General features: G+C 44.0%; 1 protein-coding gene across 1 annotated transcript in view; it reads right to left on the bottom strand.

Moving 5' to 3' along the window:
• Positions 1 to 17,100, bottom strand: part of LOC144766850 (polyserase-2-like) — a 1,745,029-nt gene that overhangs the window by 265,895 nt on the left and 1,462,034 nt on the right. The window contains exon 12 of the mRNA XM_078650565.1: positions 1,699 to 1,942. Within this exon, the coding sequence (XP_078506691.1) occupies positions 1,699 to 1,942 (244 nt within the window). The remainder of the gene's footprint in view (positions 1 to 1,698; positions 1,943 to 17,100) is intronic.

Here is a 17,100-nt window from a genome sequence, read left to right as displayed (position 1 = left end):
CGATTCTGTAAAATAATGCCCCTACCTACCAATTCTTGAATACCGCTCGGTAACGGCCGAAAATACCGATTTTCGGCCGTTACCGACCGACCTACATCTGGCCCCTGGCCCTTAAAGTTTTAAACTAAAATATTCAAATTAAAAAAAAGACCAATCTTTTTTCTACCAATTCAAATCTTTCGGATGCATTACCATTGTTTTATGAGGCTGAGTAAACATAGTCATATCTCACTTTTATTTAACAATGTTGTAAAACAATAATGTGGGTTAAAATGCTTAAAAGCTGTAAACTCAATTGGGTTTAGACGCCCAATCAAGATGGCAAAATTCGAATGATGGAATCCTTTTTGACATGATACTTCTTGACAGTTGTGGGTACTATGAATCACACTGGTCTGAAAATATCGGGGGTCCATAAAATTGTAATATTAGTGATATTACTCAGTAATATCGCAAATCAAAGGAAATGCAAGATGCAAGACAATTCATTTCAACTTCTCGGCGCAGCACTTAAAAAGTAGACATAGGGGTCACTAGTGAGTCTAAACATTCTGGGCCTCATTTACAAAGAACTGACACATCTGCATAGATGCATCAGTTTCCTTGCACCAGCGCCAAATGTCCTTGTGCCACCATATATGCTCTGTATTTAGAATACAGTGCTCCATGGCGCAAGGATTAATAGATGCGTCAGAAATTCTGACGCATCTGTTGGCACAAAAAAGAAGCATTGCTGGAGTTGCTCATGAAAGTGACACAATTTCAGTACTGTGCCACAACAGATAGGTGAATCCCATTCAAGAAGCCTTGCATCATTCCTTACGCCTGGTCCCAGCAGGCGTAGGGATTTTGACGCAGTGAAGGCGTAGAGTGACGCAGTAAAATGTTGTAAATTTCACTGTGTCAGTTCTACATGGCTTTTTGCGCGGGAACGCCCACCCTGCATAAATTATACCTAACACAGGTATAATGTGGTGCAGGTCTTTACAACATGACACATCTCCCTAGATGCGTCTCGTTGTAAATGGACCGCAATGTGGCGCTTTGTGTACGCCGCCGCTGCGTCACAAAAAGTGACGCAACAGCGATGCAAAAGTGTTGCAAGGGGCTTGTAAATCTGCCTCTCTGAATGTAAATTCTGGTAACAATAATGAAAAACCATTTGCTCAACTATTTTGCATTACATTGCTTGGACACAAGCTCTTTGGAGGAGAGTGGTTATGCACCAAGGTGATCCCTCTTGAGTACTCAATACTCAGAATATGGCCATTCTGAAACTGAGCGTCCAGGGAACTGGTGTGGTGATGGCCATAGGGAATTAAAATTGCTATTGAAGAGAATCTCCATGTGACTCAGATTTCACAAGGTTACTCATTAAACGACAGAAGAGGTGCACTACATCCACCTAGATTTGTCCCAGCTCTGATTGCTTCCTGCAAGCTTAAGTGAGCACTGGCTAGCTATTTTGAATCTAGTAGGGAGGGAAAACCCCATTCCCAGTTCCTTAAAATGAACATGAGCTTCCTGGGGTGAGCACATCAAAATTACCTTTCAAATGAAGATGGCCAGGGAAAGAGGGTCTTTTGCTAACGTCATTATGTTTTTTGAATCGTACTGACGTTTAAGGGAAACATGAGTGTTGCAGTGTGCATTTGTGGCTCAGGCCAGACAGGATGCTGAAAACATGTGGTTAGTTACCTGGTGGTGACTGGTTGGGGTTGCATCGTAACACATCATGTTGTTTGTGGCTGACCACAGATATCCTCTGGAGGGGGAAAGGTGCCTTTGGCATCTTGCTCTGGATCCAGTTGGCATAGGCAGCCACCTCTGTGAATACAGGTGGTGCGTTTGGGACACCGCAATCCTCGATGAATGGACTGGCAATGCCCACAAGGAACCAGGTGCCCTTCATGTTGCAGACAAGTGGTGCTCCGGGCTCACCCTGGGGATGCAGAAAATAATTCATTCTTTCACAAGTTGGTAACAACTGCAGCTATATGCACATTGTAAACATTGGTTGTATTAAACTGACTGATCACTTTACAAAGCTGTTAACAAAACTAATATCCCCCAGCAGAAGGAGGGTGGAGGCACACTGCTTCGCATCCAAGCACTCAATTTGCCCCAATGCATCATGGTAAAAACATTACTGTCGCATGGATTCTGCTCCTACACAGAACTGTGCATAGAGACCTAGAACCTCAGTGAATTAGGGTGTGCCAAAACTCACCTCAGTATCCAAAATCCCCTACCAGACTAGCAATAAGTGTATCAATGGTTCTTCCATACCCCCAATGATTAGACAACCCAGAACATAGACTTAGAACACCTCAGGTAACGTGGAACACATGAACAATCTTTCGTTATACTAACATACCAATCCAAAACGAGAAGTAAATGAAGACACGTGCAAGTTTGAAATGTTTATTTCTAATGCAGTGTTCTCAGGTGCAGTATCTTAGCTAATACAAGCAAACATATTATAAGTAGGGCTCCGGGTTTTATGGTATTTATATTTTTGTCATTTCCATCTGTATTTATCCATATTTATTTTTTGCTAATTTTACCTGTATTTATCCATATTTATTTTAGGTTTTGTGAAAAAATGAAGCTGAAATGTGAAAATTTCTGCATGTATTTATTATTTATAAGCAACAAGGTTATCAGCATAGTTACTAGTCCATAAAATACAAAGGGAGAAAGCATGTTAAAATGCTAAAGGGAAGAAGGCTAAATGGCACCTAAGTCTTACCCTCCCTTGCTAGTATACTATATTATATCTAAAGAAGGTCTCTATGGGTTTTAGAAGGGCGGCCCCATACCTCTGATCTTACTGGAAAGGGATCACATCATCTTCCACCAGCTCTCTACATGTGAATATTCATCAAGTGTGTGTGCATGGTCTGCGCAGTGCAGTATTAAAACGCGCCAAAAGCCAGAGTTGGCCGCAGCTGCATATGTGTTATGTCTAGGACGTGCGCTGATCAGACCTCACAACAACCACTGTGTTGAAATAATCTTGAAGGCCTCGGCACTCACTGTTCAGACATAGCTTACCAAGCAAGGCTGATACAATAGGAAAACATATTATTCTTGAGTGAAGCAAAATATTCTACAAGACTCAAAGCTCTAATAACAATATGTGCTGTGTGCAGAAGCAGCAGAAAGGAAAAATGGCGTTTAAACTTCTAATAAGCTCATGCTAACTTAACACAGTTGGAAGGCAACGCCTCTCTATATGACACCCTCCCTTGATCCGAGCACGAATAAGATAAGATAGGATAAGATAAGATAAGATAAGATAAGGGGCACATTTTTTGAATGCAGAGTTCAAGAACGACAGTCAGCTCAAATTTGCACAAGGTAAAAAAATAAAAATATTTTTTTTTTGTCTTTTAAAATTCTCATAGTCAAGCAAATTTTAGTCATTTGCCATAGCAAAGTCAATAGGCCTGGGGCAGATTTTTTTTCTCATAAAGGCTGGGAAAAAAGAATAACAATAATAAAAAAATGTTCGATGTCCAATAAATGACCTCGGTTATGGGAGAGCGGACCGATGACACTCCTCATCCTAACATTGAATATGCAAAATATGCAGCAACAGCCTCCAATAGGAAGTCACTGTTCTCATCCGAAAACAGTTCAGCCATCCAATTCAACAGTGGGAAAGAACAGACATGTTCTTCAATTACCGGAGCCTCTAGCACCATCAGAGGACAACTCGGTGGGTTCTCAATGAAGCTGTGTGCCAAGAAATCTTGCGCCGTTGCAAACACATTCCAACGACCCAGTATTCCAAGCATCGCTGCAAAGGCCATAAACCCTCCGTCAGAACAAAGCAATTCATGAGCAACTAAGGGGCTCATAAGCTGATTATAATCCACATCGGGAGACACCGTATTGCAGAGACACAAATCCAGAGCCCAGTCGAAATCGCAACTCAGGCAATGAAAGACGGGTTGGACACATGTAAAGTAGGAAAACCGAAACGATAATCCATAAGCTGCACTTAAGGTTGCGAGAGGCAGCGCTCCATAGTACTCAAGCATTCTGTTGCGAAACAGCGCCAGACGTGACAGCTCGTCTAGAAACACATGACGTGCATCCATTTTGAATTAAACAAAACAGCAAAAGAATGCCTGCAGCTAGAGCCAGTAGTAAGGGAAATCCACCAAATAGGCTGGAAAAGATCGAATGAAAGAAAGCAGGGAATATAGTTTGAAACGAAGTCACAAGGCCACTGCTAACAACTTTAAAAAAGTGCGCCAGCCCCGTTGTGGAGGATGCATTAAAGATTGTGTGAATTAATTCACCGAAATGCAAGGGCAAGTCAGTATTTAATAAAGCATGCACCTCTGTGCGGGTGTTAGCCACATGAAGGACAAATGTCTCACGAGCAGATGTGAGGGCAACTTCTTTCTGGGACAATAGAGCTCTTATGCGACTCATCTTGTTGAACTCTGCTTTCAAGGTCAGAATCGTGGGCCAGATGAAAACATCAAGCTTCCCATGCAGGGGTGGATACATTACATTCTTACAGCAAACCACACGCTCACTGATGGTAACTACATAAGCAATGCCTTTCAATAGCCCACAGCAATCCTCGTTGTTTAAAAGTAAATAACTCCCGTTTGCCAGTAATGTGAATGTGGGCACGATTGCCGGCACTGGTGTACCTTTCAAAATACAGGCCAAATTCGGCTCATTCTGGTTACAAGAGCCATGCAATTGGATATGTCTGCACATCAATGAGTGATCTGGTGTTTCAGTGCAATCTTCACCATTCAAATAAACTTCTTTACCCTCCCTAAGGCATTTGTAGGTAAATGGAAGCGACCAAGCTTCATGGAGATAAGCACTTCCAAGAGGTTCATATCTACCAATATCAAAGTACTTTACACACCCATCAAACTTGAACAGAGGGAATGGGAGAGTTATTAACCCGTGGATAAGCCACGTTGCTGAATTGGCATCTGCCACTGAAAACGGTAATGGTTCTAACCTTTCAATGGGTAACATAGAAAAGGAGGCATCTTTCATTGACAGTAAACGCTGCTTGTCAGTCAAATTAAACGGGGCAAATAATGATGAGGTGTTCATGCAATGCCATGGCACTTTGCCAGCTTTCAAGGTTTGCAAAGTCCATGCAAACTGCACGATGGAACGCAATTGATTTTGACCATGGTACAAAACAGACACTTCATCCTGCACAATATCAACAACAGACGATACAATATTGTCTAACGTGTAAATGCGGGAAGAAAGCGTATTAATGCTGTTATCTACAACTGCTAGCACTTTTTCTAAATTAGCCTGATCTATAGCTCTAATACGGGTAGCCGCCTTAATCTGGGAAGTTTTCCAGACTTTGTTGTAAATAGCATATATCCATCTTTTAGATCTGCCGGGCCCATTATAAAATCATTCAGATCAACATCGTCAGTCAGTTTAGATAAATGCAGCTTAACTGACGCCAAAGTGGAATGTTTGAGCCAATTCTGACATAATTTGCCTACAGAATAGCTAGTAACAGAATGGCCACTTTCAAAACAGGGATCCACACTGACCTGTGTAAAGCCTTGAGCCAAACCCAGAAAACGATGCTGGCAAGAATCAGCACTTCTGTGCCAGATCAACCAACCCTTAGGATCCAAACTGGATATGTTAAAAGAAGAATTTAGCAACGGAGTTTGTAACTCTCTGATTGAAAATTTAGTAACATTATTCCAACCGGAATATTCTTCTAATTCAGGAAAAGAAGGAGCATTTAATTTTTCAGTAGTAGCCAATCCAAAGCATGTTGTCTGTGAAATTGTAGAATTCAAGAACAACATGTGGTTCGGGATGAGGCATGCACGGTGCAAAGCCTCAGTGCCTTGCACTTGCCAGCTTTTAGAACCCCAAACTGATTTAAGGTCAATTGTATCCTTCCACAACTCGTAGCCACCTACAGCCAACTGATCTAGAAAGGACTTCGAATACAATAATTTAGTATCGGTAAGTCTAACTTTGGATGTGGATTTTTGGTCATTTTAAAATAAAATGCATTGGGATTAGACTGATTAAAATCAGTAAAATAAGAGAACCTTTTAAAAAAGGAAGCAGAACTGCCTTGTATAGGAGCTGGACAATGCTCCCATTGTGTATGATTTACAGTGTTCCTCCTGGTATTAGTTTTATGCAGGTAGTGATTGCCAAAATGTTGGAAACAATATAAATCACCGTAATTAGCAGATTCTAAATACAAATCTTCAGCATCAAAGGCAGCATAATATTTCAAATCAGAAAACAAAGCTTCTAAAGCCTGAATATCCCAATCATCAGAACGTATATTTTGTTTAACTACATCCCCCATAGAAACTCAAGGCACATTAGGGACATTTATAACCTCAGTGAGCCCATGAATTTGAAAACGAACAGCATCCCACACTATCCCATCTAAAACAGGCCAAGCAGTGATGTTAACAAAAGCCAAGTCTCTCTTCAATCTGTGTGATGAGGAATGGGGAGCCAATGTTCCCTTTATATGTCGAATGCATGTTCTCTCCTCAACATAGTGTCCATTGACAAGTCGAAAAAAATACACCACAAAGCCAATTGACATGAAAAGGTAATTTGAAAAGAGCACCAACCAAATGTAGGTCCAAGGGGGAATCAAAATTTTTTTTAAAAACAATTTAGCCAAAACAGAGACCTTTGAAAGTTTCTTCGATGTTTGTGAATCAGTGTCAAATGAAAATCTGGATTCTGTAGCGCAGTGAGTTTGCAAGTCAGGCATCGATAAGTCAGTTGGGTACGTGTATTCAGTTTCATCAAGTTGAGTACCAGGCAGTGTACTCAATAAAGGAAGAGAAATTGCAGGCATCTCGAGGGCAACATCAGGCACTGGATTAGAAGCCAGGGCCAAAACAGAATTTCTCACAATCGAAGGACATGAGACTGCCGGTGTCATACTAAGAAGAATCGGCCACTCTTTGTATCTTGACATTGTCAATGGAGATATACCTGTTTTCCTTACGACCTGGAAGTGGTGGTAAAATGACTGTTCTTGTGCCCTTCACACCAAGCACTGAACTGGAGCTCGATAAGAGGGACCAAATTCTTTCTTGTTTTCGATCTTCTCTCGAACCAGTTCTCCAACTTGGGGTAGCCAGCCAACTACCGGGATCTGCAACGCATCATCCGAGGTGGAGGGCAAATGTTATTTTGCAAGACTGTCTCTTGTCTCTTGTAGATTCTGTAAAACATTGCAATGTTCATCTACGTCAAAGGAGGCAGCAACAGCCGCCTGGTCTAGACCGTCAAGGTCCGGTACAAACATCTTGATACCAAAGAGCATTTCGTATGGGGTCCGCCCACCCAGAGACCTTCTAGGGAAATTTTTTAGAGCACGCTGCACGCTATTGAGGTGCGCCAGCCAGTTCCTGCCAGTGCCTATAACTCTAGCTGTCAAAGACTGCTTTAAATCTCGGTTCATTCCTTCCACAACACTATTACTCTCAGGTCTGTATGGAGACGAAAACTTTACTTGGACCTCCAACAAAGTCATGGCATCCTTATTCGCCTTAGAGGCGAAAGCCGTATCCTGATCTGAATGGAAGGTACCACAGGCAAAAATCCCTACAAAGACACGCAAGTCTCTTATGACAGTTCGTGAATCAGCGCTGCGGTGAGGCCACACCCACACAAAGCGTGTGCATGAATCAACTGCTACTAAGATGTACTTATACGCAGTATCAGAAGAAAAAGGGCCACAGTGATCTAATTAAACACAACCAAGGGGTTTATTAGAAATGTACAACTGAGTCTGGGGCGGACGCGCAGCAGTTGAAGGCTTAATCTGCTGGCAAATGTCACATTGAAGGACATAATCACGCGTCTGTTTGTACAGTCCCCGCCACCAGAAACGTTGTAGCTGAGATACAGTAGCCGAACCGCCCGCATGTGCAGACGCAACACCTTCATGGGCTGCAGTAATCAGCGCTGGCCTGCGGTCCACGCTGGGAACAGACCGTTCACCAACGTCAGGTATTTTCACATAAGGAACTTTATCAGGACTTAAGTGGTATGAATACTTCGAAGGGAACCCCTTAGGATATTTACTTCCCTTCTCAGTCGCAGCAACAGCTGCCAAGATATCATCATCAATCTTACTTTGGAATGTGTAACTGCTGCAACCAAATATGTCGATACTGCTGATTTTGCAGCCTCATCGGCCAATGAATTGCCAACAGCGTGAACTCCCACGCGCTGATGACCTAGAGTATGAATTACAAACACGAGTGGCAACTGCTCTTTAAGCTCAGCCACTCGGACCCAGATCATTTTATGCTTTGTTGTGCTACCCTTTGAATCACGAAAATCCTTCTGAATCCAAAAGAACAGGTTTTCATTGTAAGACTGGACACAGTAGTAAGAATCACTCACAATAAGAGTCGTCACACTAGGATCAGCGTAGTCCAATGCAAGCATCAGAGCACAAAGCTCTGCCAATTGTGCGGTGCAGTCGCCTAAAGTCTGAGTGTGCACGACCCGGGACTTGAACTCATCGTTAACCATGGCACCTACCACAATTGCGTTAGCTGAAATGTATGCGTGCTTAAACCCATGCGCAATTTGCGCCGAACCATCAGTGTATATGATGCAAATGAAATCCTCCAAAGGCCGCATAGCCAAAGGCGCAGGATGAACAAATTCATACTGCAAAAACTCTTGCGACTGTAGGGAGGCATCAAATATAAATGTGACATCCGGAGACGTCAATGATGCTGCCCATCTTAATGGGTATATAGTTTCAGTCAGGAGATGCAAGTGGGTGGGTTTACGTCCTAAGGATATAGAGGGTGACACGGTGATTATCAACTTTAGAGACCATAGAGTGGCTCCCTATTTAACAGACTGGTATGTGGGTAACAACGAGGGAGGGATCTCAACGAGGAATCTTAGTTATTTCTATCCTGAGACTCTCCTTAAACCTCCTGGTCACCATCATCCTAAGAATCCACCCCAGCCCCTAAGATGGTCTAATTTTACACCAAGTATTTATGGACCACTAATTAACCCGGAAGCCCTGTTTCATTCCTATGTGCAATCTAGTTACAATGGCTCATCACATACCCCATTCTGGGCTGACCCCAAGCCTCAGTTTGTGGGTTTTCCCTCTACACCAGCCTTTTCACATCGCAACCAGCCCCATGGTTTCCTGCCTGCCCGTAACAACACGAGTAAGCATAATCAGGCCAACGAGTTTTGGAGTATTCCGTTGAGGAATCTCTACGACCCTTTATCGGAGTTGGCTTATAACGATTGACCAGCTATCAAACCTGGGGTTATGGAGGATTATATCGATTGTATGGGCTCAGCAGACATTATGGCTGATTCTTCTAACTATATAGAAAATTTAAAAACTCGGCCAGCCCCCGGAAATGAGAGGGGCTCCAAACACTTGTGTGTGCCCATAGATAAGGTGTTTTTATTGGAAACAGAGCTCCCATCTGTTCAAACAGTTGAGAGTATTAAAAAGGGCTTGGGTACCCAGGGTGGGTTTCCTGGTATCCTTACTGAGAATGTAACTGGAATTGCCATAATTGACGATAGTATTGCTCTCAGGAAGGACGAAGCATCTTCCCCTGTCATAGATAATGCCAGTGCCGGTAGGGGTAGAAATAGTACCATTTTGGGCTCCTGGAACATTGCAGGTCTGGAGTCGCGCCTGTGTATCCCTGATTGGACCAACTTTATTCGTCAAGGCGACGTTTGGTCCTTCCAGGAAACCTGGGCGCTTCTCCCTTTGTTCCTCACTGGCTATTTGAATTTTAGCAAATCCGCAACTAGAGGGAAAAGAGGTAGAGCTATGGGTGGCTTGTCAGTTTGGGTTCGCCAATCTGAGGGCGTGTCAGCTAAGGAAGTTTATATAGACAGCCCTGACATATTAATGGTCAGTATTAAGTCTACCAGTGGGTTAAATATTATGGTGATTAATGTATATGCCAGGAGTACCCAGGGTGGTAGGCTGTCCCCCGCCCTTCTCTGCTTGGATGCTTACCTAAGTGAAGTTCCCACTGAGGGTCACTTGATTATAATGGGTGATTTTAACACCTGTTTTGAACCGCTGAGTGTAGATGAGGGTCTCCTAACAGAGTCGGAGGACATGGCTTGGGGGATACCCCAACTTGATTTAACACCTATCAAAAAATGGTCTAAATCGGCTACTTTTATTAAAGGGTTATGTCTGGACCTGGGACTACGTGCCTTAAACGGTAGAGTGCGCTCTGACAGGTTGGGCAAACATACCTTTTGTAATGGACGATACAGCAGCCGTATTGACTACGTTTTACTGGATGTGAAACTATGGCCTAGAGTAGTGGACATGGTAGTAAAGTCACGCCCAGAAAGTGACCATGATCCATTGGTGGTGGACTTAAGGGATCGTAGCTTTTTGAGGTCGGCTAATTGCTTGTCTAATTTAGTACAGGAGGCAGTTGTCCTTACCAACGATATGCGGAGGGTTCGCTGGCCTAAGGTCTCTGTTGATATGGAAGCTCGAAAAGCAATTAGATCCATGCTTACTAACTCTTTGGCTGTAATCTCCAATTGTGACTCACAGGAGGAGGTAAACATATTGATTACGGATACGCACTCCAGATTGTTTATATCTTTAAAAGATCTATTTGTTAAGTCGGTATCCAAAAAGGGTAGTAGTGGGAATAAGAAAACCTCTAGTTGGTTTGATCAAGAGTGTCGCAGGACCCATGCAGAATTGTTTAAAGCCCTCAAACTTAAGGACTTGGCTCTTGTTAGGTCTTGTAGGAAGGCTTTTAATGCTGCCAAACATTCTGCTAAGGCCACATGGGATGAAGATCGATGGTTAGCATTATCTGAAGCATGTGGCTCTCGCAATTTACAATGATTCTGGCACTTACTTAAATGGGGCATGGTACATGATGATCGCCCAAGCCCAGCATCGGTGGACCAACAACAATGGGTACTATATTTTGAAAATCAATTTAGGTGTGGCGTTGATACTCATGATAACATCTGTTGGCCTCTTTCGATTGAGCCCCTTATTTTTTCAGCTAGGGACGTTGAATTAGTCCTGAAGTCGATCCCTAGGGGTAAGGCCCCTGGTCCCGACTGCATTCCGGCTGATCTATTCCATCACGATCATGACCTGTGGGTACCGTATTTAGTCCATTTGGCTAATGCATTAGCTACTGGTGTTAAAATTCCTGAATCCTGGGCTGGTGCTGAAATCTTGCCGATCTATAAGAAAGGTGATCGGTCGGTTCCTTCCAACTATCGGCCGATCAGCCTTATAGATGCGGTACAAAAAATTGTAGCACGCCTGGTCCTTGTAAGAATCCAGGAATGGATTGAGGATTTTAATATTCTAACTCCCCTCCAAGCGGGCTTTAGAGCCCACGTGAGCACCTTGGACCAGGCCTATCAGTTCATGCTTCTTTATTGAAAAACGGTTTTTTTGGGCAGAGGCAACCTATACGCAGCCTTCGTGGACCTGCGGTCTGCTTTTGATCTCGTCCCGAGGGCTGGGTTGTGGAAGTGTCTGCTTGAAATGGGTATGCCACCCCCTCTTGTCCGCCTGTTGGTGAATTTACATGCAGACACCTATGCCCAGGTTCGCTGGGGTAAACCAGGCGAGGTGACGGGCAGGTTTCCTGTGGCTAAGGGTGTCAGGCAAGGGTGTGTGTTGGCCCCCACCTTTTTTTCTTTATACATTAATAGGGTCACCAAGTATTTTGAAACCCACCCCACGGACGCTCCATCCCTGGCTGGTATGAAAATACCATTGCTCATGTTCGCTGACGATACTCTGTTGATTTCAAAAACCAGACAGGGTCTCCAACAGGCCCTGTCAAGGTTTGAGAGTTTCGGCAGCGAACATGAGCTTGAGGTGAACTTATCCAAGACCAAATTTATGGTCCTAAGGGGACATACCCAAATCACCTCAAGTGTTACAATGGGGGGGTCACTATTGGAGCAAACCAAGTACTTCACCTACCTGGGGGTTACATTTAGTGAGACTGTAAGCTGGTCCCATCAGGTTGAGCTTATGGCCCTAAAACATTTACAGATAGGCGGAGCCTTGATAAAAGAGCACAAAAGTTCCTTTACCAGGCCAATGTCACCGCTACTTAAGATTTATGGGTCCAAGGTTTTACCCTCTGTCCTCTACGGGGCGGAATTATGGGGTTTTAATAATTTGGACCCCTTGAGATTAGCCCAAAATAAATTTCTCAGAGTGGTTACAGGCCTCCCACAGTCTACCCCCCGGATTCCGCTTCTGTACGACCTTGGGTGCCAACCAGTGGAGGACCAAGCAAGGTTTCGTCACCTGGCATACTGGCGACGTCTATGGACAACGCCGGAACTCTTGGTTTATGCAAAGGCTTGCCTGGAGGTCAAAAACTTGTTTGGTTCCTCGAGTATAGGCTGGTTTAAGGATTTGAGCTCTTCCCTCCTGGCCTTAGGGTATGGTGACTTGTGGACAACCCCAGATTCTGTCATCTTCCCAACAAAAAAAGAACTAAAAACGCGTTATTGGGACTGGGTAATCCATAAGAGACACGAGAGAATGGGTTCGAGCAACCTTACAGGTCTATTTATTCTTCATAAAGACACTTCCAGGCTTGAAAAATATTGGGACATGATCACCAAGCCCCTGGACCGCAAACTATTTCATCAGTTTAGATGCGGTTCTTTACCTTTAAGGGATTTCACAAAAAAATGGGGTTTTGGTGGGTCTGGGCATAACCCAAAATGCCCTGGTCAGGGTGAAAGTCTTGACCATTTTTTGTTTGTGTGCCCTTTGTACTCTGCACCTAGATCCAAATGGTTAAGTCCGGTCTGTAGAAGACTAGGTACCCGTTCAGCCTTAGAAGCAAGTCGTATTTTAAAAACCAACCTAACCCCACTAATTGTTGTGGGGCTAGCAAAATATTTAGGTTGGGCCTGGCTAGTCAGAAGCAGGTATATAAAAAATATCTAGCAAGTGGTTTCTTATAATTTCTAATTTATAAAGTTCATGTCTTCGTGTTTCGATTAACACTTTATATGTGCTTATTTGTTAGGCTTTGTGTAATGCTTTGTGTTTTTATCCATGTAGTTTATATATGTGATTTAATATGGCTTAAAAGCATTTTTATATGTATATATTGTATTTTATGTCTTTTATGATGCACTAATCGAATAAAGACTACTTGAACTTGGCTGCCCATTGTATGCACCGTGGGTACAAAGCTTTAGAATTTGGTACACTGGCTTTTGTCACTGCCTCTAATGCAGGATACGGGGTAACAACCAACATGCGTTTTCCCTGCGACAGTGCACGTTCCTTAAGAATCGCCATCTGCACTGCTGTCAAAACTTTTTCCACAGTGGAAAACCGCATTTCTGCCGAAGTCTACAAGTGTGACTGGTGTGTCTCCTTCGTTAAAAGTAAGGTAAGTGACACCCACCGCCCCAGGGATGATTCTTATCACCAGGTTGGTGTGGTTATCACAAGTCAGTAAGAATTTAGATTCTAGAATATCAGCAAAATAGCTGAATGTTCCGGCAGCCAGCAAGATTTGGTAAAAGTAGGTTTTATCAAAGCATACAAAGGCTTGATACGCTAGGCATATTCAGGAATATATGTATGCCCGAAATTCAAAAATCCCAGCATGGACTGTAATTTTTTCAGAGTTGTAGGAGCGTGCAGTTGTGCGCATTTCTCCAAGAAGTGAGTAGCCAATCCTCGACCTTCATTGTTGAGCTCATAGCCCAGGAACAACACTGTGTACTCTGCAATGTGAGACTTTGCAAAGTTGAATTTGTAACCAAAGTCCGCAAAGTTACAAATTATGAGGTCAACGCGACACAGATGCGCCCAAAGCTCGTCGTCTGTGAGATATATGTCATACACATACGAACACGCATCCGTGTCCACTCTCTCCAAGAGAGAGACTATGCGGGCAGCAAACACGCCTGGACTAATCTTATAGCCCAATGGTAAACGTTTGTATTGGCGTTGTTTGCCGTCACTTGTAAAACTGATGCATTGGGAACTAAGGCCATCTGGTAAAAAGAACATTGGAAATGTCAAGTGTGGTCTTAAACCGTCTACGCACAAGACCATCCACTAAAGCAGAGCCGTGGGTATTCTGTACTGCACAGGTACGACAATGCGAGTTCAAATGCCGGTAATCCAATACCAAACGGAACGAGCCGTCTGGCTTGGTCACAGTAAAAAGAGGGTTATTCATCGGTGACATACAAGTTTCAATTACACCTTGATATTCCAATTGTTCAAGGATTTCCGCAACGGAAGCCTTAGCTTCGCGGCGGATGGGATATTGGGGTTGAGGTTGTGTCATAGACCGTAAAGGAATCTCGTGATGTGGGGAAAATTTATCCCAACCACAGTGAGTACGGTACAGAGCCGGCGCAAGGGCTTTAGCCCACTCTTCTGCAAAATTCAGCGCATGCTCCTTTGAGACTGTGTGCGCGAAACTAGGGAGGATCACCTCCTCCCCTCTCGGAGCTGCGAGAACAAAAGGTGGGGGCCTGTCAGCCTCCGCTAACGAAATATCATATGTAGTCATAAGATTTTCCCAAAATACCCCTTTTATGGTACGTTGTATGTCACCTTCAATTAAAAGGACTATGTTATAAAGTCTATCAGGGGGAGCTACTCTGGTTTCAGCTGTCTCCACAACAACATATTGGTCAGTCGCTGTCACCTTCAGTAGTGGACGCAGGCCCTCTCGCACTATGGTAATCTCCGCCGTGCTGTCCAGCAAGGTCAGAGCCCATGTCAGCTTCCGAAGCTTCGTTCTCACTATCTGTGGCATATCTCGCTGTTAAAGCGGCAACTTTCTTGTTCTGAAACTGGGGTATTTTTGGAGTTGAATCGTCCTGCTTGCCTTTACCGTCTTTCAGGCTGGGCTGGTCGCGTCCCTGCTGGCCACCCCGACCTCTGCCGCCTCCTCCACCACCGGTCAATGAGGCCGATGAGTCCTGAAAAGAACGTGGAGAGCGTTGTTCAGAAACCTGATAACGAGCAGGAGATGTTATCGTCGCGCAAGTCATAAACACGTTCTGTAGGTGCAGGCACCGGTGATGCTGGACGAGACCCCTGTTTCTGTTGCTGTTGTTTACCCTGTTTTTGTTTTTTGGCCAATTTTGCTTCTTAGCCTTGGGCTGGTCATCTGTTTCCGACTTCTGCCCTTGGGGTTGTTTTTTCTCTTTTGTAGAAAAAGGCTTGACACCCAAACTGTTACGGCCCACGGTTTTATAAGCTGCCGTAATAATTCTCGGTAACTGGCGGGGTTTATCAGCATCGGGAACCGCCTGCAAAGCATTAGACACCTGAAAGCTTACCGCATCCCCCTTGACATTCGCAAGTACGAGATCGGAAACGACTTCAAAACTGCCGCAGAGCAGCATACCCAATTCTACCGCTGCCTCAGACCCGTGCTCATCTTGAACACGCTGAATGACCGAGGGAAGGACAGTCATCGACGGAGTGCCGAAGCACTTCGTGTACACCGCCGCAAAAATCTTACCCCAAAACTCACAGTCACCTGCCTCTGGTATCAAGTCTTTAGGCAAACTAATTTTCAGAAACCTGTGTTTTTCAACAGGAGTCGTGTTAGGAAATACTGCTTCCAGCTGGTCAAATTTATCGGCAAGCCAGAAAGGCATATCATCCTTATCCTGGCTTGCCCATCACTGCATTAACCATAACAGGACTGAGCTTCATACCGCTCGGTCCAGTTGGATTCGCCGTAGCACCCGGGGCCCTGCCCGGGAGATTGCGGGTAATGTATTGCACTAACGACCGGATTACACTAATTGCGACTGTATGTAACAACCGTAAATCTGCAACGGGAACTGCTCCATGTTAAGGATGCGGACTAAATCCAGCCAAAACAGGCCAGGTAGCGCCTGGAATGGACAAAGGACCTAACCTTGGAGTTAACAAAGAGTGTGGTAGGGCGCCATTAAACCAAACTCGATGCTGCCAAGCATTAATCGGAACCTCCTGTGTTCTATATGGAACATATTCCTGAGGCATGGCAGTAGGAGTATAAGTGTCGAACACATTAGTATTTGCGTTCACCGCCGGGAAGGTCACCCACGAATAGAAAATCTCATATGGGTAAGTCACCTTCGCACTCACAACCAAAATAACTGCCATGCCCTCCAACTTGACGTCATAAGCCTGCAAATGATTGCGAACCGCAATTTGACTATTCTGCGGTATGTCAACGTCAGCCATAGTGACACAGGAAGAAAGAAGTACAACAAAAACTATGTAGCACAACTGGGTAGTAATTCAAAAGGAAACTGTTTGAAAAGATTCAAGCTTGAAAAGACCTATGTAACTATAGGTAGGTTTGTCCGACACCACTGTCTTCGGAAACAATAGTGAAGGGGGTTAAGGACTGATATAAGCACTACTCAAGTGTCATGTAATAAGACCACCAACGATTGGGCGCCATGTCGCAGGAATTCTGCTCCTACACAGAACTCTGCATAGAGGTCTAGAACCTCAGTGAATTAGGGTGTACCAAAACTCACCTCAGTATCCAAAATCCCCTACCAGACTAGCAATCAGTGTCTCATTGGTTCTTCCATACCCCAAATGATTAGACAACCCAGAACATGGACTTAGAACACCTCAGGTAACGTGGAACACATGAACACTCTTTTGTTATACTAACATACCAATCCAAAACGAGGAGTAAATGAAGACACGTGCAAGTTTGAAATGTTTATTTCTAATGCTGTGTTCTCATGCGCAGTAACTTAGCTAATACAAGCAAACATATGATAAGCAACAAGGTTATCAGCATAGTTACTAGTCCATAAAATACAAAGGGAGAAAACATGTTAAAATGCTAAAGGGAAGAAGGCTAAATGGCACCTAAGTCTTACCCTCCCTTGCTAGTATATTATATTATATCTAAAGAAGGTCTCTTTGGGTTTTAGAAGGGCGGCCCCATACCTCTGATCTTCATGGAAAGGGACCACATCATCTTCCAACAGCTCTCTGCATGCGAATATTCATCAAGTGTGTGTGCATGCTCTGCGCAGTGC

This window comes from Lissotriton helveticus, chromosome 7, assembly GCF_964261635.1.
Source record: "Lissotriton helveticus chromosome 7, aLisHel1.1, whole genome shotgun sequence".
NCBI lineage: Eukaryota > Metazoa > Chordata > Amphibia > Caudata > Salamandridae > Lissotriton > Lissotriton helveticus.
This window is presented reverse-complemented; position numbering and strand designations above follow the sequence as displayed.